At 48.0% G+C, this 24,815-nt stretch overlaps 1 protein-coding gene across 1 annotated transcript in view; it reads left to right on the top strand.

Annotated features, from left to right (window-relative positions):
* The first annotated feature begins 647 nt into the window (after window positions 1–647).
* The window catches only part of Arhgap31 (Rho GTPase activating protein 31), a 117,213-nt gene continuing 93,045 nt past the window's right edge, over window positions 648–24,815 (top strand). The window contains exon 1 of the mRNA XM_006975746.4: window positions 648–1,143. Coding sequence (XP_006975808.1) covers window positions 1,044–1,143 — 100 coding nt within the window. The 5' untranslated portion in view covers window positions 648–1,043. The remainder of the gene's footprint in view (window positions 1,144–24,815) is intronic.

Here is a 24,815-nt window from a genome sequence, read left to right as displayed (position 1 = left end):
TGTGTGTGTGTGTGTGAACTTGAATTTGTAGCTAGAAATATAACTTCCTGGGCCGTGGTTACAAAGCTGCACCTCTCTCGCCCGAGGGTATCCTAACCTCAGCGTGGGAGAGGAGCCGTCTGGGCTTCAGGGACCTCAGACCCTGGCTAAGAGAGATGGGAGTGGCCAACGGAAAGGCTCCGCTGGTCAGGTTTCTGCAATCCCAGTCTTTGTTAATGTCACTAAGGGCTTGAAGGGGGGAAAGGCAGGCACTGAAATAGAAAGTGTCAGGACTGGGATGTCAAGGAGGATAACTCCGTGAGCACCCATCCCGCGCCCTCCCGGCAGAGCCCGGCACCGCCTCCTGCGCTCTGCACAGAGCCCGGCTGGCGGCAGGAAGCGGGCGGCCGGCCGCGGGTCCTCGCGAGGCCGATTTCCTCCCGGGGGCGGCCCTGGGCGATCGCTGGACTCGCAGACCCGCCTCGGTAGAGCTCGATCTCTCCCCCTAGCCCCGCTCCGCTCAACCCACCCACTTACTTCCTTCGACTGCACACACACACACACACACACACACACACACACACACACACACACTCAGAGCTGCCAAAAATTTCCAACCTCCGCCCCCCTCCCGAGCTGACTTCCTTCCAGCGCTTCCTGAGCTGGACGATCCTGGGATTTGTAAGACAGGGAAAAAAAAAAAGGGACGGCGCGAGGGCGGGCGACGGGACGGGATGCTGGCTGTTCGGGGTCCCCCAGCGGTCTGAAGGCTGAGCAAGAGTGCGGGCCTAAGGGCGGAGCACACTCACAGCCCCGGGGCGGTCCCCTCGCCGCCGCGCCCCGGCCCCTGCTCCTCGCAAGGCTCAGCGGAGAAGCGCGGGGAAAACGCCGCCGCGGGAGCCCGAGTAGGGAGGTGACACCCGCCCGGGGCGGTGCACGGCCGGATCTGCGCGCCCATGCCGACCCGCGGCGCCGCTCTGCCCCGGTGACCCGACCCCGAAACCCTCGTCAGCGGTGCGGAGCAGAGAGCGGAGACGGAGGGGCAGCCTCTGTGGGACTAACTCATGAAGAACAAGGGTGCCAAGCAGAAGCTGAAACGAAAGGGAGCCGCCAGTGCGTTTGGATGTGACCTGACGGAGTATCTGGAAAGCTCGGGACAGGATGGTAATGTACCCCTTCCTCCCCCCCCCCCCACCACACACTTTTGTTTGTTTGTTTGTTTAAGAGCGATGGGTTCTCTTGGGGTGTGTTGGATGCAGTTCACAAGTTAATGTGTTCCAGGCGCTCACTGTACTTTAAAAAAAGGGGGGGGGGACGACATTGTGCTTAAGCACAGCCCTGCCACCCCGACGTTCAGGAGCTACGTCTGTCCTTCCGACGTGTCATAGGAGCGGTTGATGAGTGGCGGTGTAGCTGTGGTGGTGACCGGCTGTGGCCATTCCTGAGGTTGAACCCCCGGGAGGCTCTGATCTTAAACTCTGGGTGTTGGAAGGGAAAGATTGGGGATGGGAGGGGCGGGGGGGGGAGGTGACTGAAGCGTGGAGCGGTCATCGGTAGGTTTTTCTGGATGTGCTACTGTAACCAGCTTCGATGTCCCTCCTGTAGCGTCGGAGGTTTGCTCGCCCACATCCTTTTTTATTAATGTGGTAGGAGGCGGTGGGGTGAGGGTGGGGCGGGGAATCCTGGCAGGGGGGAGTGGTTGCACAAACATTTTCTGTATTTCTGAGTCGATGCCAAATCTATATAGTACCTCCCCCAACTCTGCCCCCCCACGCCCCCACCCCCCAACCAGACCCTTTACCTCCTCTTTGGTTTTCAGTTTTCGCCTTTGGTGCGTCATGCGAGAAGTTTGTTGTAAAAAGGTCAGAGGGCTTTAAAACAGTTTAAGCTGTAAAGAAAAAAAAATCAAAGTTAGCTTGGAAAAAGAAAAAGAGGAGCCAGCAGAGACAATTTAAACACTTGTTGGTTGAGGCAGAAGGAAAACCATCTCGGCTCCGTCCAATAAGACCATCGGAGGGTGAAAGTTTGTAATAGAGGAAAGTTGGGACAATTGAGCATTAAATGACTGCTTTTATAAAGTCGACTTATAAAGTCTGCACTTAACCATGACATAAAAAAAAAAAAAGCTTCTCTGGGAGCTTCAGAGAAAGAGAAAAGGGCCCACTATGTGGGCCATGTGTTTATACAGAGATAGGAACAGTAAAAGTCAACCTAGGGCCGTGTATCTGGGCAGAGGGATTCTGCCTCCAGGAAAACTCTTCCCCCAAACAACTGGCTTGTCCGTATCAAGCGTGCATCCCCGAAACAGTGCAGAGCTTTTGTTTTGCTTCCCCTTTTTGAAGACTCAGCACCCCTAGTAATTTGCAGTGGTGTGATATTCCTGTGGTATTCGGGAGTCCAGGCTGCTGTACTATTAGGACAAATGGCTTAGTATTTTAGAGCTCGGAGGAACCACTGGTTTCCAAACCGCCTCCGAAATTGAGGCGTCACTGAAGTCAATTCACTGAATTCTCAACAACTCTCCGGAGAGGTTTTGAAACAAAAATCATTCCGACTGAGCTTTCTTGAACTTGACGGAAGCCCAAGTACACATCTTAGCCACGGTGGCTTGAAATTAAGAATGAAATGTTTGTCTCCCCTTGTTTTTGCAGGGGTCCTCATGTTAACCTGTAGGTACACTGGGCATGCTCCTGGGATGCCACCTCCTGCATGTGGGTGTTGTGTACACACACACACACACACACACACACACACACACACACACACAGTGAGAGCTGTATAATAGGGGCCTGCTAGCCACGCCCCACTCGTTTATCGTCACAGGTTAAGGAAGAACCTGAAAACCCTCAGGCTCTGGGAGAGAACTTCAGAGGCACCCTTAGGCAGCTCCTCTTTCCAGCTTGTTTTTGTGTTTTGGACTTCTGTGTGTGCTTCATATGGGAAAGGAGGAAGGGGACTGATGTTCAATAGAAAACACGGAGTGCTGGTACTCCGTGCTTTCCATTCAGCGAAGGAGAGGGGAAGCCCCAAGAGGAGTAGACACACAGGGCTCATCCATCACCAAGGGTGGAGAGGCTCCAGACCTCTTTCTGGCTCCTGTGTGCAGGTCAACCTTCTCTTTTAATGATCCCCGCCCCCGGATAGAAAGCAAACAGCCCCCGCCGCAGATGAGCAACCTTTTCAGACTGGACATACCTGAACAGAGTTTGGTTTTGAAATGAAAGGCGGCTGGCACTCTTGGTCCCCACACGGTGGATGTACGACATGGGAATTAGCCATGAATAATAAGCAGTTTATAGAAATGAGACTAAATAGAGTTTCTGCCCCAACACAGCCAAATTCATTGTTTTCCTTGTGTGTGTGTGTGTGTGTGTGTGTGTGTGTGTGTGTGTGTGTGTGTTATGATAGAATATATAATTTTTTTTTCTAAAGTGATATAGAGACATATATTAGTTAACAGACAAGACTCAGATTCTGACCCAGGTGAAAAAAGGCTGAGCAAGGCACCATCCCTTTGCTCACAACCTTGGAAGAGCTTCTCAGGGTGTTGGAGGTGGTAAATCAGAGTGGTCGCCAGGAACCAGGAAGCTAGGAAGGACCTTTTGAGAGTCGTGTCATGGTCACTGAACTTTGGGGTCAAAGGGCAGGGCACTGGACCTAGGTAGAAATGGAAGGGCGATGGGTTTCACTTGTGAGCGCAAGGAGACAGAGGAAGAAGGGAGACAGCCAGCAAAGCCACAGGCTGGGGTGGAGGACAAAGCTGGTGAGGAGGAGCGCTGGCTGAGCCTGGGCCCTCTGCATATGGGGAAGCTGCAGCTCTGAGTGAAGAGAGCTCCAGGGGAAAAGGGAGAGAGGCTGAGCACAAAGGATGGCTGCTAGCTACTTCCCTAATTCACCAAGCCGAGCCTTGCCACCTCCGACTGGTCAAATCAGAGAGGGCAGGGTGCAAAAGTGACATTTTCTTTTTCAGCCTGAAATGAGTCTTACTCATGGCCAGCTATCGTGCTTAATCTGTGGGAAGCTGATGAAAGCTGAGCTACCTCTTCTTAGACACACACACATACACACATTGAATGTGCAGTTCCTGCAGGTAGCCACAGAGCTGCACAGAGATGACAGGTTCACCCTCTGCTGTGACCATCCCTCGAAGCCCCGAAGCCTGGTGTGACAACTCCTCACTTTTCCCCCTTCAACCCCTAGTGTCGTGGATCAAGGGGGGGGGGATTCCCCACGGGTAGCCAAGTGTTCTAACCCTGAGCTACACCCCCAGCCTTTGGCCACTTGACTGTCACCTGATAAGAGACCCACAGCAGACCATAAGGTGGCTGCGGGGAACCTTTGTCACTTACTCACCAGCAGAGTGACTGCTGCCCCTGTCTGAAGCGCTTCCCCTGGGAACCGGCTAATTCTCTCTTCCTATCTGGGATCGCTTCCCTACTGCTGCTGGAAGGAGTCTGCTTCTCTCCTCCTTCTTTTCCATCACTACATGTGGAGGTCTTTTCTTACAGCTATGTGATTAAAAACGACACCCGATTGTTGTTACCGATGGCATTAGGGTGTGAGTGAAACCCAGAGACCTGGAATGTGTTCAGGGTCATTTCCTAACTCTCCCTTGTGGGCCAAGTATTCTGCGTCTTCTAGCAGAGCTTGGGGATGGTGGGACCAGGAGCCCAGGGAACAAGTAAAAGGTGCTAGGACAGAAACTGTTTCGTCCTCTGGGCTGGCCACACTTTTTTTGTTGTTGTTGTTTGTTTGTTTTGTTTTGTTTTTCAAGACAGAGTTTCTCTGTGTAGTTTTGGTGCCTGTCCTGGAGCTCGCTCTGTAGCCCAGGCTGGCCTCAAACTCACAGAGATTCCCCCTGGCTCTGCCTCCTGAGTGCTGGGATTAAAAGTGTGCACCACCATCGCCCGGCCTGGGCTGGGCTGACTTCCTTGTCTTTCTAATCCATCATTGCTCGTTTTACCTACTCCTTGGTGAAAAGCAAGGCTGATCTCAACTAGTGCCTTAATGTCACTCCATGATGGTGACAGATATTAACCACCTGGGAAGTCTTTTAAAAGGTTGATGCCACTGCACATGATAGCACACACCTATAGTCCCAAGGATTGGGAGGTTGAGGCAGGAGGATTAAGAGTTTGAGACTAGCCTGGGCTACATGGCCAGATCCTCTCTTCATCTCTCAAAGAAAAAAGAAAAAATGGGGATGCAAGGGCCCATCTCAGACCAACTAAATCAGACTCTCTCCTAGATGGTTTTGGTATGTGGACAGGGTGAAGAGCCTGTACACAGTGCGTGGTTTGTAGGCCATGTTCCCTGCATAAGTAGGGTCCCCTCTGAATGTTCCATGAAAAGTGTGAACCTTTTAATTGCTGAGGAATTTTTTTCTCATCCTTAGCAGGCTGAAAACATGTATATTAATATAAAACAAAGAATGTATAGGTATAACGTAGATTTAGTTTGAGAGGTGAGAGGAGGTTCATAACAAATTACTGACAGATGCAAATCTAATGCTAAGCTTGCTGGGAGCTTGCTGGTGTTCCGAAGGATGAGGGTGAGCAGTGGGAACATCAGTCGTCGCTTCTTTTCATTTCATGTCTGAAGCTAAATAGTTCCCTCGCTTGGTTTATTCGTTTCCTTTATTTATTAATCCAGTAAACAAAACTCTAGTCCAGCCATGTTTTGGATGCAGTGGGAAAGAAAGATGGGCCCTGGATATCAGAAATGCGTAGTCTCAGGGATGCGAACCAATCAACCTTCAGACACTAGTTGACTCTGAAGAGGCAGTTGTAGGAGAAAATGTGAAAAGTTTGGTCTCCCGTTAAATAACAAGATACTGTACAGACATAAACAGAGCAAGGCCATAACAAAGAAGGCTAATACTTTTCTGTTTACGATTTAGTGCTGAACGGGGGGACGGGGCAGTATCCTCTGCAGCTTAATCTTGGTCTGGCACATCATTTGCACACCTTTCCCCAGCAAATTCCTCACCAAGCGGGTCTCGGCTATGGAAAGTTCTAGAAGCATTCCCTAACCCAAGTCAGGGGACTTGGTTGGGGGCTTCCACTAAGACTGCTGGAAGTCTCCTGCCTAGAATCTCAACTTTGCTTGTTCCCAAATGACTGGCCCTCGAGAGGCTTGCTTCCTGCCTCTGGGCCTCAGTTTCCCCTCTTGTGAAACAGAGATAATAGATAGGACAGATGTGAGAGCACATGGGTTAATATGGGTAAAGCACCTATCTGAGGACACACACTTGGTAACCTGTTACTGCCCAAATAGCCTGGATTTACCCTACCACAACCGCCAAGACTGAATGAGGCTCTTTCATCAGTGAGGGCATTCATCAACCACCCAGAGGGAATGGGAGCGGGATTGCTTGCCACACTGGGAGAGAGTCCAGTGGATGCGGTGCCTTCCCAGAGTTGCTGAGAAGACCATCAGCGCACAGGCGTGGAAAAGACAAATGTCAACCTGATAGAAAAGTGCTTCAGTAGATCTGAGGGCCGGGTTAGGTTAGATCTCAAGCTGGAGGCCAGCCTGGGCTATCCAGCCAGCTTTTGAAAGACCAGAGACAGCCACTTACTTCTAGGCCTCGGAAAACTGAAAGAGAAGCCTGGTCACGGTTGGGGGAGATTGTGAAGACAGAAGAGCAACCAGAAGGGCTTAAGGGTAGAGAGGCATCCCCACCCCGGACTGCCAGAGTGAAACTGGAAGAGGCAAGGGTGTGTGTGGGGGGGGGGGGGGGGGGGGACAAGGAATCAGGCCCAGAGCAAACTGCCTAGCCAACCCTCAGGCCAGCAGGGACTACTTTGTTTCTGGGTATAACAAACAACCCAACCAAAGAATGGAAACAGCTACTTCCACCTACCACGCGGCTCCCTTCTGCAGGCTCTTCAGATCTCTGCCAAGAGCTCCTTGACCACAGGAACAGCCTTACCCTCACCTCCCCTCTGGCAGCCCCTGGCAGCCTCCCAAATGCCTCCCAACTTCAGGAAGTCCTGGTGCCATTGCCTCTAAGGAAGCCTGCGCCCTCCTACTCTACCTACCTGGAGCCAGAGACCTCTCTGCCCGGCAGCGGAGTGCTTGTGGGTCACTCCTAGACTGGAGCCGAAGGAAACAGACAGAGAAAGAGCATGTCATCCCCCAAAGAGAAACAAGCTCTCCAGCACCACCCAGACTCTAGTGTTGGATGCGATTGTCTATCCTCTTGGTTGTGGGTTGGAGGCCAATCAGTGCTGTACAGCATCTGTGGGCTAGCCCTGAAAGCTTTCTTGTTAGGGAGGAAAACACTGAGAACTCCAGGGTTTGGTTGACCAAGACAATTTTCAAGCACTTGCAGGGACAGTTTGTTCCCCAGGGATATAGCCTCCCTACAAAAGAAAAAAAAAAAAAAAAAAAAAAAAAAAGCCTTCCTGGGATTCGATGCTGTGGGTGGCTCTGAGCAGTGAGTGGAAGAAGTGGGTGGGACTGAAAGTTCCAAGACTCAGGCTGGGCATGGGAACCTTGAACCACCACCCACTCTGCCACTGGATATTGGAGCTAATGTTTCTGGAAGACAGTAGTGATAAAACCACCTGGTCAGGGCGTCCTATTGCTCATTCCCTCCAGAGCAGACTGCCCACGCTGGAGCTGCCTCTCTGCTCTGGCCCGAGGGTCTCAGGATCCCACTTCCTTCTTGTGGTTCCTACAGGGGCAGTCTTGGAGCCAGGGACCTGGAATGAGTTCTTTTCCCACATATTGTTCGCCACACATTTAAATCAAGTGCAGCATCCCTCCCCCCCCACCCCCACTCTTCAAATTAATCTTATGAGTGCATGTGCCGACCAGTCCTCTTAAGTATTTCTCCCAAGGCTCCAACACAAAGGCCATGCTTGAGTTGAACTGATCTTGGCGCCTCTCTCTCTCCCTCCAAAGGCTGGCCTCGAGTACTATGTAAGGCGGGGCCACGGCCTGCTGGAACTCTAGGAGTCTGGCCAGCCTTCCCTGTAGAACTACTCTTCCTGGATGCAACCTTAGATAAAGGTTCAAATAAAGAATTCTCCTCCACTGGAAAAAGAAGGTTGGCTACAGTTTGCTAGGTGATTGGGGGGGAAAGGTGGCGGGGGGGGGGGTGCAGGTTGCGGGGGGTAGGGGAGGAAATTAAAGGAAGGTTTTCTTGGAAAGAGAGAAGGGACAGAGTGTGAAGGCTGGGTTCCAAATAAGACCATATTGCTATCTTTATCATTAGCAGAAATGACTACAATATTGTTTTTAAATTTTTGTGCCAATCACTTTGTTCACACAGAGGAATGTTTTCAACCTCTTTAAGATTGGATGTTTTCACACCCACCCATTTTATAGAGGAGAATTGAGTTCTGAGAGGTTAAATCATTCACCAAGATTATCCAGATGGGACATGGAGGATTTAAATCCAGCTTTATAAGATACCCAAGGCCACAGTCTTAGATTGGAATCGTATCTCCCAGAAGAGAATAATTCACAATTTTGCACTTAACCCATTTTATTCTTCACAACCCTCCCCCCAAAAAAATATTTTATCTTCTGTTTTGCTTTCTCCTAACCCAAACCAGAAATAGTCATAACAACTGGGGACTGAGAAGCACTTTATCCTCTGCAAGCTGCTTTGTGAACATCTTGTGCATGCGTTTGAAAAAACAGACACACACACACACACACAGACACAGACACACACACACACACACACACACACCTCTATCCAAATCCACCAGCTTTCGAATCCTCATAGGCCCTTTCTTGACCAATGCAACCACAAGCCTTTTCCTTCTGGAAATACCCACAGCCTTAGAGTCCGAGGCGCCGAGTTACTTCTCCATTCTGCCCACTGTTCTGTGCTGTTCTTGGCTGTGTGGGTAGGCAGGTGGCGAGCTCAGTTGAGGTAGTACACAGATGTAGTAGGTTGTGCCTGCCTCTGTGAGCCTGTGGTGGGCACAAGAGCGTTGCTTGGTATCTATCGAGGATCTATCTTCCTATCTCGGAAGTGGGTATTGGAGCCCTTTTAGGTATCTGATGATGAGGACTCTGCTCAAAGCTGTGTTATCAGGAATCCAAGACTCTTTCATGGTCCCATGAGGGTTTGCAGCTAGTCCCAGATAGAAAACAACCCAGGCTGTGCATGGAACTCTGCAGAAACTGCCTTTTGCCATCTCACTCCTTGGTGTGAACCAATTGGGTTTCTGAGATCAAGTCTCTGGCACTTTTTGTTCCAGTTCAGGCTTGGCTGGTACATCATGCTCTGTCTGGTACCACACCCACAGCTTGATGCTGGCCCAGAGTGCCCTTGGTGGGGAGAGGGTTGAGTGTTACTCATGCCCCTGAAAAGTACTGTATACCAGCTCATACTGTTACAGATGTTAGACCACAGCTGGAAAAAGCTGGCAGATAAATAAGTCAACCGTGCTTGGGAAACTCATGTGCATATCTCTTTCCCTGGAGTGTTATGATTTTACTTTTTGTTTTGTTCTGCTTTTTAAAAACAATTTTTAGTGTGTGTGTGTGTGTGTGTGTGTGTGTGTGTGTGTAGGCAGGGAGTCAATACTGAGTGTGCAACCCATGGCCTTGCACATGCCAGGCCAACGCTGTAGCACTGACCTACACATCCAAACTCATCCCTAGGTTTTCAATCCGAAACTAGCTTGGTGGGACTTCGAATTAAAGCAACCAAGATTGAATGGAATGGTAGTACACTTGACCCTAGTGCAGTGTTCTCAACAGGGGTCGCCTAAGACCATTGGAAAACACAGATATTTACAGTATGATTCATAACTAGCCAACGTACAGTTATGAAACAGCAACAACGACTATTTTATGGCCGGGGGAGGTCACCACAACATGAGCAACTGCATGAAAAGGCCTTGGCATTAGGAAGGTTGAGAACCACCGCACTACTGGGTTTAGAAATGTGTGTTCTCATATTGGTCTTGGCCTAGAGGTGATCAAAAGACAAGAAGACAGCTTTCGAAAAAGTACAAAGAGTGAGGTGAGGGCTATAAAGGATGTCTAAGCAAGGGATGCTAACACAGGTAGCAGCGGACGGACAGCCACTGGACAGAGGTTATGTAGCTGGGAAAGCCAATAAAACAGAGATCATCGACTGTGAGGAACAGCAGAGGAATGAGGAGAAGGGTGGCTGGAGTCTAGAGGCCGGAAACTATGTGGCTTCGCCTGATCCTTGTGGTTGGTCACAGCCTGTGTAGCCTGGAGGAAATTTCAACTCTGGAAAGGCAGCTAAGGGATGGGGAAGACAGGAGCCTGTCTCCAGGGCAGGAGAGCGACTCCACCATTAGGCCAGCACATAGCAGCTGCAAGGATAAGAATGGCCACTGGTCTGACTGCCTGGGCCCGTACCCGTTTCTTGCCTGGACACAGAAAAATAAGACGTTTTACAGAAAGATAAGGTTTTCAAAAAAAAAAAAAAATAGATGTTAACTGTGCAGGTCCTGGCGTCACCCACCTATAATTCTAGTGCTCGGGACGCCAAGGTAGGAAATATTGTCGTTTTGAGGCCAGTTTAGACTCTATTGCGAGTTTGAAGGCAGCTAGAAGGCCAGCCAGGGCTACATAGCAAGACTCTATCAAAAGAAAGAAGGAAGAGGAGGAAGAGGAAGAGGAGGAGGAGGAAGAGGAGAAGGAAGAGGAGGGGGAGGGAGAGGAGGGGGAGGAAGAGGAGGGGGAGGAGGAGGAAGACAAACTACTAAAACCTAAGGAAAATGAAGGGAGGAATGAAAGAAGGAACAGGATAGCAGAAATAAAGAAAAGAGTCCTGGAAAGACAGATCTGTCAGTAAAGTGCTTGCTATGGAAGCATGAGAACCCAGGTTTGAGCCTCAGAACCCATATTAAAAAAATTAAAAAAAAAAAAAAGCCAGGTGTGGATCCCTGTGGCTTGTTGGCCAGGCAGCCTAGACTACTTGGTGAGTTCCAGGCAAATGATAGACCCTGCCTCAAGAACAAGATGGACAACGCACCTGAAGACTAACTCCTGAGGTTCTCCTCTGGCTTCCACAAAGTACACACACACACACACACACACACACACACACACACACACACGCACCTGCACAAATACAAACATGCACACACACGCTCAGAGAAAGAGAAGATCCTGCCCACCCTGATTTCCTTTCTCTCTTTTTAAAAATTATTATTGTGTATTTGCATGAAGTAATCAGAGGACAATTGTGGAAGTTGGTTCTCTCCTTCCTCCATGGAATCTGCTGATCCAATTCAGGTTGCCAGGTTTGTGTGGCAACCCTTCCCCCCACCCCCATTTTAAAAACTAATTTAGAAAAAAAAATTTTTGAGACGTGGTCTTACTAACCCTGGCTGGCCAGAGTCTAAACCACTCTGGCCTCTGTTGCCCAAGTGCTAGAATGAAAGGCGTTCGCCAACACACATGGCTAATCGGGTTTCTGATGTCTGTAGCTATAGGCCATGAAAACGTTCACCCTCAACCTTATCTATCTCTATTTGACAAGTGAGGACCGACTCAGACAGTCACTGTAGTGCCTGCCACCTACCCAGGACTTGGAAGAAACCAGACACCAACCATATCTGATGGACACTGAGTTTCTCTCGGTGGCTTTTGCCTGCTCCTGTCCCAAATAGCCATAGCTTTGCTGGCAGTGGGCAATGGAGACTTCCGTTTTGAACATGTGTTGCCAGACTAACCTCGGCGGGGTCTGAAATAACTGTAAAACTCTGACAACAGAGTTCCCACTCCTGGTTTTTCAAAGTAAAGTTTCCCCGCGTGGGTTCCCAGTGGCACCCCATGGGGAGCACCACACGCCCCTGTGACCCTAAGTAGCCCCCCTCCACCACTTCTTAGCCACCTGTTTCCTGCACGCTGAGTCGACTGGGAAACAATGATGTCAGTCCTTCTGTGTAAATCGGCCCCTCCCTGTTGGCCCCGCCCCTTCAATGCATAGTTCTGTTCCTCTTTCTGGCTTTTGTCTTGCTGTTCGCTTAGGGACTCAGCAGCGTTTGGCATCAACGGTTGGCTTTCCTAACAAGCATTAGCTGTTTAAGTTTCAGTGAGGCCTTCAAAGTGCACGTGTCTCTTTGGGTCCATATTTGGGAAATCCTTTGTTGTTTGGCTAATGGCTGGAACGTGGGCTCGGTGTTAATGGAGAGGGGCCATTTTCCTCTCCAGAGAAAGCAGTATTCAAGGCAAGACTCTGAGGTATGCTCAGAGGCAACAACAGAATCCTGCCTGGAGGCCCCCAGTGGAGTAGCTTGAAAACTGTAGTGACCGGGGCACCAGGCCTACAGTGTAAGGTCAGGAAAATACACCTATGACGTCATCTTTGAACATCCTGTATTCCCCCATCCGAAGCTGCACTTCTGAATGGAGCATAGATCCCACCTCCCTTTCCTTTATGCCCTTAGAGACAATTTGGCTCCAGAATGAAAGGGATACAATCCCTAGGGAGAATGAATATGAGTTTTGAAATATGAATTAGAAAAAATTTTAAGCTACAATGAGAAAAATATAATTCTTTCAAGATTTAATTTAAAGACCAGGCATGGTGGTGCACACCTACAGTAGCAGCACTTGGAAGACAGAGGCAGGAGGATCTATCTCTGTGAGTTCAAGGTCAGCATGGTCTACATAGTGAGTTCCAGGATGGCCAGGACTACACAAAGAGACTCAGTCTCAAAAAAAAAAAAAAAAAAAAAAAAAAATTAAATTCAAAACTAACGTTAACAAAAGATTAGTCAGATCCTCTTTAAATTCCCTGTGTGCGTGCTTGTATCCCTTGAAAACCAACTGAACACGGAATAGAGGTTTAAATGGCTGCTTGCCCAGGTGCTGAAGTGGCTCCATTGGGAACACATGATCCCACCCAGTGGGCCCGGAAAGTGGACTGGGGCCGTGCTGGCTGCTCCTGCCGGGATCTTCCTGGGGGATCTGCTTTCCCAGGCTTGTTTAGATGAGCTCCATTCAGGCCATGCCGGCGGCTACGGCCTGAAGATCTCAGGTACAGCCACGGTGAGCTGGCTGCTGGGAAAACGCCGTGACGTGAATTCACGTGACTTGATCGTCCTCTTCTGAATTCTTCTACTGTTGTCCCCAGTGTCCACAGGGGACATGAATTATGACTTTTTTAAGTCAGAAGAGAAAAAGAAAACTGTTTAAAAATTTTTATGGGAACAGAGTGTCTGGAGTTGTTGAAGTTTTGTTTCCAGCTTTATTTTGGAGGAAGTCTGTCGGGTGCTTTTCCTAGGACGTCAACCTCTCCTCTGGGTTGTTCTCGAGTGTGAAGGAACCAGGGCTGCCTTAGTGGTTTCCCGGAGTTGTGAGCAGCTCTCCTCAGCATGGCGTCAGGGTGACCTACCCAGGCTCAGCCTCATCCCTTAGAACACCAGAGCTGTGGACGTTGAGAGCCCCGAGCACAAACACTGCATGGTCCCACTTGTCCCTCGTGGCGGCTTCTTTTAGTCTCTTAGGTACACAAAATTATTTCCTTCCTATGGCTCAAAAAAAAAAAAAAGCCAGCTTTAAGAATCTTGTCTGTTGGTAACCATAGTTGGGGTGGGACCATGGCAAACTTTTCAAGTTTTCACATTTCTTTAGTAATCTCCCAAGAAAACCCCAAATAAGGGTGGGGGCGTGTGTTGTGGTGGGACTTTGTCATTACAGTGACGGCCATGTTCTTTCCATCTGGGCTTCAGGAGAAGGGGAACGCTGAACAGAAAGCCTGTGTCCATCTTTGATGGGGGGGCAGGGCAAGGGGCCCTTCCCGTGTGCCTGTCTCTGCCCCACAACCTCAAGGTGGGCTGATCTCGGAATCTAAGTGTGAAGTAGGTGCATTCTGCTGGGCTGGAGAAACAGCCGGCATAGGGCAGGCCAAGGGGTGTGTCCCGCCCTCTGAGGCAGATGGCTGCGTTTCACAGCAGGTGGTGTGTGTACAGTCATTCAAGGTGATCTAGACAGTGATGGGTTGTAAATGCTGAGTATGACAAGTGTCGTTACTTGTGAGCAAGCAAAAGCAGCTTTAAGCACTGAGGTGGCCCTCCTTCCTGTAGCCCCTCCTGCTCATTTCCTGTGGCTGCCATAACCACTCACCACAGACTTAGCAACATAACATAAATCTGGAGCACTACCTTTCAGTTCTGGAAGTCCGACCCGACACATGTCTCACCACGTGCCAGGAGTGTTTTCCTCTCTAGGGCGCTGGGAAAGAATCCATTTCCTTACCTTTGCACCTTCTGGAAGCTACTCACATTCCTTGGCTTCTGGACCCTTCTTCTTTAAAGCCAGTGACACTTGGCTTTCTGACCATTCTTCCGGTCACACAGTCACTCTTCCCACAGCTGAAAAGACCCACAGGATTTGACCTGGCCTATCTCTAGGACACTGTCTCCACCTCCAGGTCTTCAACTTAAGCATGGCTTACAAAGATTCCAGGGATTAGAGCTGAAGGCAAGTCACCGAGATTCCCCAATAAGCTCTGAGATCTTCGCCAACCCCAACACCTGGTAACTGTGTGATGTTAATCCAAGTTCTAAGCTGTTAAAAGGAAATACCCTTCCATTGTGGATTCCTGGAAACAAAAATCCTTGTTAAGGTCTGGGTCTGTGTAGAACCAGACAGTCTCCTGGATGTTCTGTCTGTACTGTGTGCTGGTCATGCTGCCTGATAGGACTCTGCTGGGCCAGAGGTGTGGGATTAAGGCTTCTGTTTATGGAGAAGGCCACACACCAGGCCTTGCAGCGTTGACTCATGTGTCTCCAAAAACAACTCTGGGAGGCAGGTTATTACGTTGTCATTAGCGTACAATGACTGCACACATGCGTGGAGTACAGTGTGAAATTTCAGTACAATGAGTAATGATCAGATCAGGGTAAGTGGCATGTCTATCACCTCAAAGATCGATCAGTTCTTTGTTTTAGAAACATTTTAAATTGTTCTACTAGCTCTTTGAAATTTGTAATTTATTGTCAATGGTCATCACCCAACTGTACTACGGAACACTAAGTTAGTCCTAACCAGTTACACGACCGGACCCATTAATCATCCTCTCTCAGACTCACGTCTTTCCCAGCCTCTGATAAGCACAATTATACTTCTACTTCTAGGTAATCAACTTCTTTAGCTTTCCACACATAAAAATAAGTAGCATTTGTCTTTCTCTACCTTTCTCTACCTGGCATATTTTACATTTTTCCCCAGGCGTATCCCTGTTGCCAAAATGACAGGATTTTCTTTTTAGTGGCCAAATAGTATTCCTGTGTGTGTGTGTGTGTGTGTGTGTATGTGTGTGTATGAAGCTAGGCATCATCAACAGATGAATGACACACACACATATATACATACATACACAAACATATTATATATACATATGATATTAATCTGTTGATACCTAGCTTGACACTCTAATCTTAATTATTATGAATAGTGTTTCAATAAATGTGGAACTGTAGAAATTTCTCCTACATACTGATTTCCTTTTCTTTGGATATAAACCCAGAAGTGGAATTGCTGGATCATGCAGTAATTCTATTCCTAGTCCTCTGAGAGACTTCCATACTGTTTTCCATACTGACTATAATCATTTTCGTGCCCCCAGTGTTCAGAGACTTCCCTTTTCTCCATACACCCGCTAACATTTGTTATTTTTGTTGTTTGATGGTAGCCATTCTAAGTAGGATGAGATGACAGCTGATGTGGCTTTGATTGACATTTCCCTGATTTGTGATATTGAAAATTGTTCCATAATTTTTAGCTACTTGCATCTCTTCATTTGAGACACGTGTATTCAGATTATTTGCAGTTCTTTTGTTATTGTTTGAGACAGGGTCTTGTGTAGCCTTGAACTCACTATGCAACTAAGGAGGACATTGGACTTGTGACGCTCTTGCCTCGGCCTCCTGAGTGCTAGCATTACAGGAGTATGTCTTTGCGTCCAGTTTATTCATTGTGGGGAATTGAACCCAAGGCCTCTCGAATGGTAGGCAAGCACCCTACCCACTGAGCTATAACCCTAGCCCTAGCATATGTTCTAATAGGGTGGTTTGACTGTAGCATTTTTGGAGTGCCTTGTGTGTTCTGGATATTCCTCCCTTTCCAAATGAGTGGTTTGCAAATATTTTCTCACGTTCTGCAAGTTGTCTCTCCCCATGTTAAACACTGACTTTGCTTTCACCTTTGGATTCTGTGCTTTTGGGATCCTGTCTGAGAAATCCTTGCCCAGACTAATGTCCTGAGACAGTTCCTCAGTGGTTTTCTTCTAGTTATTTCATCATTTGGGGTCTTACATTGGTCTTCAGTCCATTTTGAGTTGACTTATTATGCAGTGATTTATTTACTATGGATGTGGTTTCATTGTTACACAATTATGTATCTAGTTTTCCCAGCACAGCTGATGGAAGAGACTGACTGTATGGTCTTGGTGCCTTTGTAAAGATTTAGCTGGCTGCAAATCTCTTAGCTTGTTTCTGGGATCTTCATTATTCCTATCTGTTTTTTGTTTTGTTTTGTTTTGTTTTTAATGTCAAACATGCCATTTTGGTCACTATAGCTTGGTAGCATGGTTAGATATAATAACGAAAAGTAGGTATTATTAATAGCTTTACTCTGTAGGCTTTAATTATTTATTTATTTTGCAGAGATAGGGACAGAACCCAAGGCCCTGAGCATGCTGGTGAGTTCTCTATCACTGAGCTATGCCAGCGGTTGTTTTTAATTACGGCAAAATATGCATAACATATAATGTAGCATTTTTGCCATCTTAAGTATATGGTTCAGCAATAGTGAGCACATTCACATTCTTGCACAATTGTCATCATATCCATCTTCTGAATTACTTCACCTTCCCTAACTGCGTCCTGTCCCCATTAAAGGCTAACTCCCTGGTCTTCCCTCCCACAGACCCAGAATCTCCAATCTAGTTTCCATCTCCAGGGATGTGACTCTAAGGACAGCACAGCCATGGGAGAGAAGTATTTGTCCCTCTGTGGCTGGATTATTTCACTTACAATGCCACTATTTTTTTTTTTTTAACGAGAAAAGAAAGGCTCAGAGAAGTGATGTTGCCAAGACCACATAAGTGGTACTTGGCAAATCCAAGTTCAAAGCGAGGCCCATCCCACTCTGGCTGTATAATCCCTTCTTAAGTTACTCTGTCATCAGGCAGAGGTGAGCTTCACCTGACAGGTAGCTAGAGGAGAGCTAAGGACAGCGAAGAACTCAATGTCCTGCCATTCAGGCAGCCCAGGTTCAGCTCAAATGGCCACAAGAACAAACTGGTTCTGGGAATGGTACGTGAACAGTCCCAGCATTTAGGAGGCCAAGGCAGGAAGATCTCATGTTCGAGGCTATCATGAGCTATATAGTATAGCAAACTCCAGGCCAGCCTGTCTGTACCGTGAGACTCCGTTCGGAGGGAACTGGTTAGATGAGACTTGGAAAGACCTCCAGGAGGACAGTCAGAGATGGTGAAAGAACATCCCAGGACCACCAGGTAGTACACCAAGAAGGAGATTCTCAAATGCTTTTAAGCCGATGACTCACCAGGTCAGGAGGCCTTGCCTCGGCACCAGGGTTTAGAGAGCTTCACTTAGAGAGACTCAGTTCTCTAACGCCTCATAAAGGCTCCAGAGCTCTGGGGCTCTGGGAGATTAAAGGTGCTATCAACTGTCCTCATCTCAGCAGGAAGGGGTCTGATCAGCTTCAGTCTTCCCAACACGAACTTAGAATTAAAGAGACAAGCTTTTTAGAGCAGAAAAGATACCTCTGAAGGGCAGGCGCTTGGGTGAGATGGGGCGGGGTGGGTTGTCTGGCATGCCTTAAAATCCAACCAGGCAGAAAGTGATAGATGAAAGGACCTGGTGTGGAGAACTCAGACTCTCCACCTCTGACGCTAGCTCCCCACATTCCTGTCCTTTCTAACGCCAGCACAGCCCCAGCTGGTCCCCCCTTCCCACTCCCAAGGTTCCTGCCCCTGTATAGACCTCCACTACCCCTCCCCTCCATCAGTTGTCAGAATTCCATTAAGTTATTTCCTTCCTTGAGTCAAAGCAAATGAGCTCTGTGCAGACCGGGACCATTGACTCCTCCTCTGCATTGGACCTGAGGGGTTAGCGGCTTCCCTGAGGCTCTAAGACAGAAGAGTCTAATCTATGTCCAGCTTCTAGAAGCCATCCCTATGCCTTGACTTCTGACCCCCATCATATCATTTGTCTTCACCCCGTCTCTCTCAAATCTGCATCTCCCACCTCTATTATAAAGATCCCATGGTCACAAGAAGACCACTTAAGTGATCCAAGAGAACTTCATCATCTCAAGATCTTTAACTTGGTCACGTGTGCAAAGTCCCTGTTGCCATATAAGGCAGCAGTCACAGATTCCAGGAATAAGGATGTAGACTTCTTTGGGGAAGGGGAAAAATTACTCAACCAACCACAGTCTTTTTTTTTTTCTCCTAGTACATATGGTCAGTTTAATGATAACAGTAACTTGGTGTTATAGGTGCAGGATGAGAAAGACATCAAATGCCACCAACATTTAATGACACTCTTAGCCCACATCAGCCACTGAGTCAGAAGGAACAGAGGAATGAACAAGCATTTTCTGTCCCTAAGGGAGAATCACTATCTCATTCAAAAGACAGACTTGTCCCAAGCTGATCTTCATACACATCCCAGTAGGAAGTGGATAACATCATTCTGACTCAGAGGAGTGGAATCCTGTAAGATGAGTGGGCTATCTCCCTGAAGGGGAGATAGTCTAGATTAGAGGCACAGGCTACACAAAGGCACGGAGGTACAACACAGGCAAGCCAGACCCACATTCTCAGGAGAGCACTAGGCAGATGGTACCTCCTCATATGGGCTATGTTTTCAGGAACAGGCAGAGTCCTGGCTGTACAAACAACTCCTCCAGGGAGAAGAGAATGATCTGGACAAACCTGTCTCCTTCAATGCACGTGATAAAGGAAGAATCTCCAAAAGACCCGCCGCCGCCACTCTAAAGCTACCATGTCCTTTCCCTGGTTTCTGTCCTTGCAGTAGAGAAAACACCATCCCCAGTCAAGGAATGAACTTCTTTCATTTGGAGGGAAATTGAGGTCTGCCTCGAGCGACTGTAAACCAGAGTTTCAAAGCCTGTCCCATTTATTTATAACCTTAGGAAATGTTGCCTTGCTCTGTCTTGTGGACGCTAACCAGAAGGCTGTTTAACATTCCAAATCCGGAGTTTCCTCAGTGGTGAAAAGCTTGGTGATGTTTCTCCCCCACCTGCTTCCTGGTCATGCTTCCATTCCATTCCTTTTCCCTTTCTGATTCCTGTTCTACGCAGATAGCTGCCCGCCCCCCTCAAAGCTGTGTCCTTCCCTGTCCTTGTCTCTTGGGAGACTTCAGGTTTCCTTGGAAGTGGATCTCTCCGACCAGGATCCCACCTCCTCCTTTAGAATTGAAAGGAGTGAAGCTTTACTTTACCAGAGGGCAGGTGCTAACAGTGTTTTTATCCTGTGTTACTAAAAAATCAGTCCAGGAGGGACGGAGATGGGGCACAATGGTCACCACGGCCTGATAAGCTGCTCCTAAGCTGAATTCGCTCTGGCATCTCATTACATCTTTACCAGAATGGCTCCTGCTTTTTTGTGTTTCACCTCCATCCCAGATTTCATGTGTCTTGGTCCCCAGGGTATTCAAGGTTAGATGGGAGGACCTTTAAGATGTGGGTCCAGGCCAGGCGGTGGTGGCGCACGCCTTTAATCCCAGCACTCGGGAGGCAGAGCCAGGCGGATCTCTGTGAGTTCGAGGCCAGCCTGGGCTACCAAGTGAGTTCCAGGAAAGGCGCAAAGCTACACAGAGAAACCCTGTCTCGAAAAACCAAAAAAAAAAAAAAAAAAGATGTGGGTCCAATGGCAGATCGTGAAGTCAGCTGAAGGTGGTTTCCCTCCAGGCATCATGGGGTATCAGGCTCTTTGGCTTCCTGCCTCTCAGTGTGATTTGATCTCCTCCTCTCACTTAAAATTCTATTATCACATTATAAGGTCCTTACCAAGGCTGAGTCATTGCTAGCCCGGTGCCCATGAGCCTCCAAAATGATCAGCGATCTTCTTTCTAAAATTGGCCTGCCTCGGGTGTTTCATTGTAGTAAAACAAAATGAATACAGCTCCTCTGGCAACCCTTTCTGTAACTCTCTTGGCTCCTGAGTGGAATGTTAGACTCTTGGTGTCTTAGGGTTTCGATTACTGTGATAAACGCCATGACCCGAAGCAACGTGGGAGGCATTATTTCAGTTTCCATGTCCCAGTCGCAGGTCATCATGAAGGGAAGTCAGGACAGGAGCTCAAGGTACCAACGGGGAGCAGGAACTGGAGCAGAAACCATGGAGAAGCACGGCTCACTGGCTTGCTCCCCATGGCTGGCACACCGGGCTTTCTTATAGAACCCAGGACCACCTGCCCAGATGTGGGGGCTGGGTTCTCCCACATCGATCACCAGTAAAGAAAATGCACCACAGACTTGCCACAGGCCAATCTTAGAGAAGCGTTTTCTCAATTAAGAGTCCTTCTTCTCGGATATGTCTCCAGCTTGTGTCCTGTTGGCATAAAACTAGCCAACACACAGAGAAGGGGGAAAAAAATCAGGGTATGATTTCAATGAGAAATGAACACCTGCTACAGATGCGAGCTATCCTTCCCTCCTGTAAAATTACAAAAGTAGTTTAAAAAAAAAAAAACACTATCAAACAATATGAGAAGATTTAGAAAATATACAGTTGCATCTCACAAGGTTTTCATCCCACTCTGTAGGTCAGTTACCAATCTGGGCTGGTTGATCTACACTGGCGTTATCAAGCAGAACCTTTTTGCACGATGGAAAAGCTCCAGATATTCGAATGTAGCATTGACTAGCCAGAGATGACTATTGGGCCCTGAATGGCACAGTGCTACTGAGGGAATGAAGCTTTTGTTTTCCTTCATCGAAATACACATAGAGTGGGTGGCTCGTTGCCCTTGCGTTGTGCTGTGGTGCTGATAACTGTCCTATGTGCACAGAGGAAAAATACACATAGAAAATAATTTTCATCATTTTTTCACAAAAAAAAAAAATTACAGGGTGCTGTCTTAGTCAGGGTTTCTATGGCTGCAATGAAACACCATGACCAAAAAGTAAGTTGGGGAGGAAAGGGTTTATTTGGCTTATGCTTCCTTATCGCTGTTCATCATCAAAAGAAGTCAGGACAGGAACTCAAACCGGGCAGGAATCTGGAGGCAGGCACTGATGCAGAGGCCATGGAAGGGTGCTGCTTACTGGCTCGCTTGCCCTGGCTTGCTCAGCCTGCTTTCTTTTTTTTTTTTTTTTTTTTTTTTTTTTTTGGTTTTTCGAGACAGGGTTTCGCTGCGTAGCTTTGCGCCTTTCCTGGAGCTCACTTGGTAGTCCAGGCTGGCCTCGAACTCACAGAGATCCGCCTGCCTCTGCCTCCCAAGTGCTGGGATTAAAGGCGTGTGCCACCACGCCCAGCTTCTCAGCCTGCTTTCTTATAGAACCCAGGACCACCAGCGCTGGGATAGCACTACCCACCATGGGCTGGGCCCTGGGCCCTCCCTCGTCAATCGCTAATTAAGAAAATGCTCTAGAGCTGAATATTATGGAGGCATTTTCTTAACTGAGGTTCCCTCCTATCAGATGACTTTAGCTTTGTGTCAAGTTGACATAAAACTATTCAGCAGATGCATATGTTTTGAAAGATGCTTATTTCAAACAATAGTAAATCTTGGAGAACTACTCTTGTTTACAATTGTAAGTTCATATTATTCATTTTTACTACATGGAATTCTGCTGTGCAGTTTTTTTTTTTAATAAATCAAGTACCACGTTCCTGTGGCTAGAAACATAAAAGATTCTGAAGTGTATGACGAAAAAACCTCTCCCTCCCATCTCCAACCATAGCCTTCCTATTCCTCTCCCTAAAATAAATGGCTGTTAATTTTTTTGGAAATATTTCCATGGCTACCCTGCATACATGTGCAGGCAAATATAGATATTTTAATAAAAAATATCACAATGTATTTATCTAGCTCTTTATATATCCCTGTTTTACAAGTGTCCTCAGGACACCTCTCATTGATTAAATATAAATAAATCAATCATTTATTGAACATGTTGTATGACCCATGCATCATCCATGTCAGCAATTTCTGTTAGCTTATTGGATACTAACACTGTTTCATTTTGCTTAGGACGAGAGTAAAATTTGCTAGCCGTGTGCTTCAAATTGTAAACTTGCTTTTCAGGATTTGTGAGGGATGTTATCTGGTTGGTCGGTGTTCTATCAGCTAGAATCTGAGGCAAGGGGTCAAGGCAGAGGCTGAGGGACAGTTAGACGCTATTTGGCCCCCATACCCACATAGCCATGGTATCTAATCATACCAGTTATCTGAACTAACCTGGCGCCACCCACAGAGACCCGGGCAGAGTGCAGAAGCAGGTGAAAAGGCAGGGCAGCTCCAACTGGAAAACTACGCTGACGCTGAACAGTTCCATCTCTGCAGAAATTACAGCGAGAGTGTGTTTTAATACAGCATCTCAAAATGGCTATCCACCTAGAATCTTACATGGGCGAAATGGGAGTGTCTGAACAGAGTGTGCTCCTAAGCCCTTCGGTAAGGCTTCCTGACATGCTCAGGGCAGATGATGACTCCATCTACACCAGACAGATCAGCTCTTCACTCTCAGATGCCTGTCTCCTCAGCAGCCCCGACGGTTCCCACCTGAGCATTAGTCTTAGCCACACTGGAGCTCCCACAGGTGTGCCCAGTGTCGCGTTCCTCCCACCTCTAGTCCCTGCACGTGCTCTTTCCCCTACGTAACACTCCCACACCACTCTTTGTCACTCTGTCTTGGGCTCCACCAAGCTTTCTAGACTTCAGCTTGGATGTCCGTGATGCCTTCCCTCGCTGCTCTGAGGAAGAAGGAATGTCCTGTCCAGGTTTTCCTTTTTACCCCCACGCTTCCCCAACGCAGGTCTCAGCCCTTCCTCACACTGACTGTGTATAGCATGCTCCCCTCCAACCTGCCCCCCCACCTCACCCTACACCCTCGAGAGGATCTTGGGTGAACTCCACGATTCCAGAAGCCATGCATCCTGTGTCGTCCCCTGATCCCAGTGCTTAGAAAAATGCTTAGAAATAGTTGTTGGGCGAGTGGCTCGATCCAGGAAAAGGCCATACTGTGTTGGTCCTGTGTGTCGATGAGGCAGGGATGGTGAAGGTATCTATGTGAACCATCTGCGCATGTGCGTGCATCTGTATGTGTCTGCGTACATCCCCTTGGAAACTGGAGGCTGGGGAGGAATCCACTCGTGGAACACAGCCTGAGTCTTTCTCTGCATCTGTCACCTGCTCTGAGACTAGTGAACGCTACTTTTGAATCTCGATTTCTTCTGGTGGCTCAACCTGAAAACAGTACTTGGGAGGCAGAGACGGGAAGATCGAGACTTCAAGGCCATTGTGGAATACATACATAGTGAGACTCCGTGCTTCCCCTTCATAAACAAGTAAGATAACTAAAAAGAGGGCTGAAAACCAGATAACAGAAGCAAGACTCGGGCTTCCAAAACAGAGACCCAGATTCGCAGCTATCCTACAGTTGACTTCCGCTCAGGAAGTGCTAACCGGCCCCGAAGGTTGTACTTACTCCTATGCTATGAATGTGATGCCTCCGGCAAACGCGGCCTTTGCCACTGTGGAAGTTAGCAGAGTGACTTTTCCTAATGTAACCCTGCACAGGCCTATACCGCCCCCCCCCCAGCCTTGCCAGGTCCAACTATCTGCCGCCAGCAACACTTCTTCAGGGCCATGGAGTGTGACATCAGGTGTACAGCCAGTGCTCCTGTGGGACCCCTTCTTACACGGTCCTGGGGTTACCCCGCGCCAAGACAAACACAGACACAAGTGAATGAGAAGCTAATGCGGCGTTTTTTTTTTTTAAGAGCCGAACGGCTCGCAGCAGATCGCTAGCCAAGCCTCTCATTTCACTTGAGGGGAACCTGAGGCCCTGGAGGGTGAAGTCATTTGCTTGAGAAGCAGCAGCTGCTTTTTTGGCTGCCTGTTTGTGTTGGCCAGAAACAACAGGTCAGTGAGTTGCTCACAGGCACCAGGGTCTCAGGAGACAGGCCATCAGACGGTGGTGCCTTCTGATGGAAAGAGACAGTTCGCAGCCTATCTCACAGCTTAAGAAAAAAAAAAAATGCCCCCTTTTAATATAGCTAGTTACAAGTAGGACATATATTTAATGGAACAGAAATATATCCAAGAACACAGTGTGTGTGTTAAGAAAAAAAAAAGCTTACAAGCAGCCTACATAGTGTAATTCTGTTTTTTACCAAATACTTAAGGATATCTACATACACATTGCCAATACCTCCCTTTGGATGGATGTTTCTCTCTTCTGTGTTCATTCGTACATTGATGTGTTTGTGTGTTCTCTGAATTTTCTGTTGCGCCTCCCATACCCAGGAACATGCGTAACGTTTAGAGTTTGGAAACCCAAGAAAAGTTGTTTTCATTTTATCAAAGCGTACCTATTCCCTAAATTAATTCGACATAAAAATAAATGTGTGCTGTACATGTGCTCGTGGTCGTGGAGGCCAGAGAAGGACATCAGGTGTCCTCTTCTGTCTCTCTCCACCTTGTGCCCTTGAGACGGGGCCTCTTAGTGAAGCCGGCGCTGGCCATTTTTCAGCTAGGCAGGCAGCCAGCGAGTCCCAGTAATCCCCCTGTCTTCACTCCCATCCCCCACTGCTGCCACACTTAGCTTTTGAGGTGGGTGCTAGGGGTCCAAACTCAGGTTCTAATTACGTATGT

This window comes from Peromyscus maniculatus, chromosome 12 (genome assembly GCF_049852395.1).
Source record: "Peromyscus maniculatus bairdii isolate BWxNUB_F1_BW_parent chromosome 12, HU_Pman_BW_mat_3.1, whole genome shotgun sequence".
Taxonomy (NCBI): domain Eukaryota; kingdom Metazoa; phylum Chordata; class Mammalia; order Rodentia; family Cricetidae; genus Peromyscus; species Peromyscus maniculatus.
The sequence above is the reverse complement of the archived record's forward strand: the minus strand, read 5'-3'. Positions and strand labels throughout refer to the sequence as shown.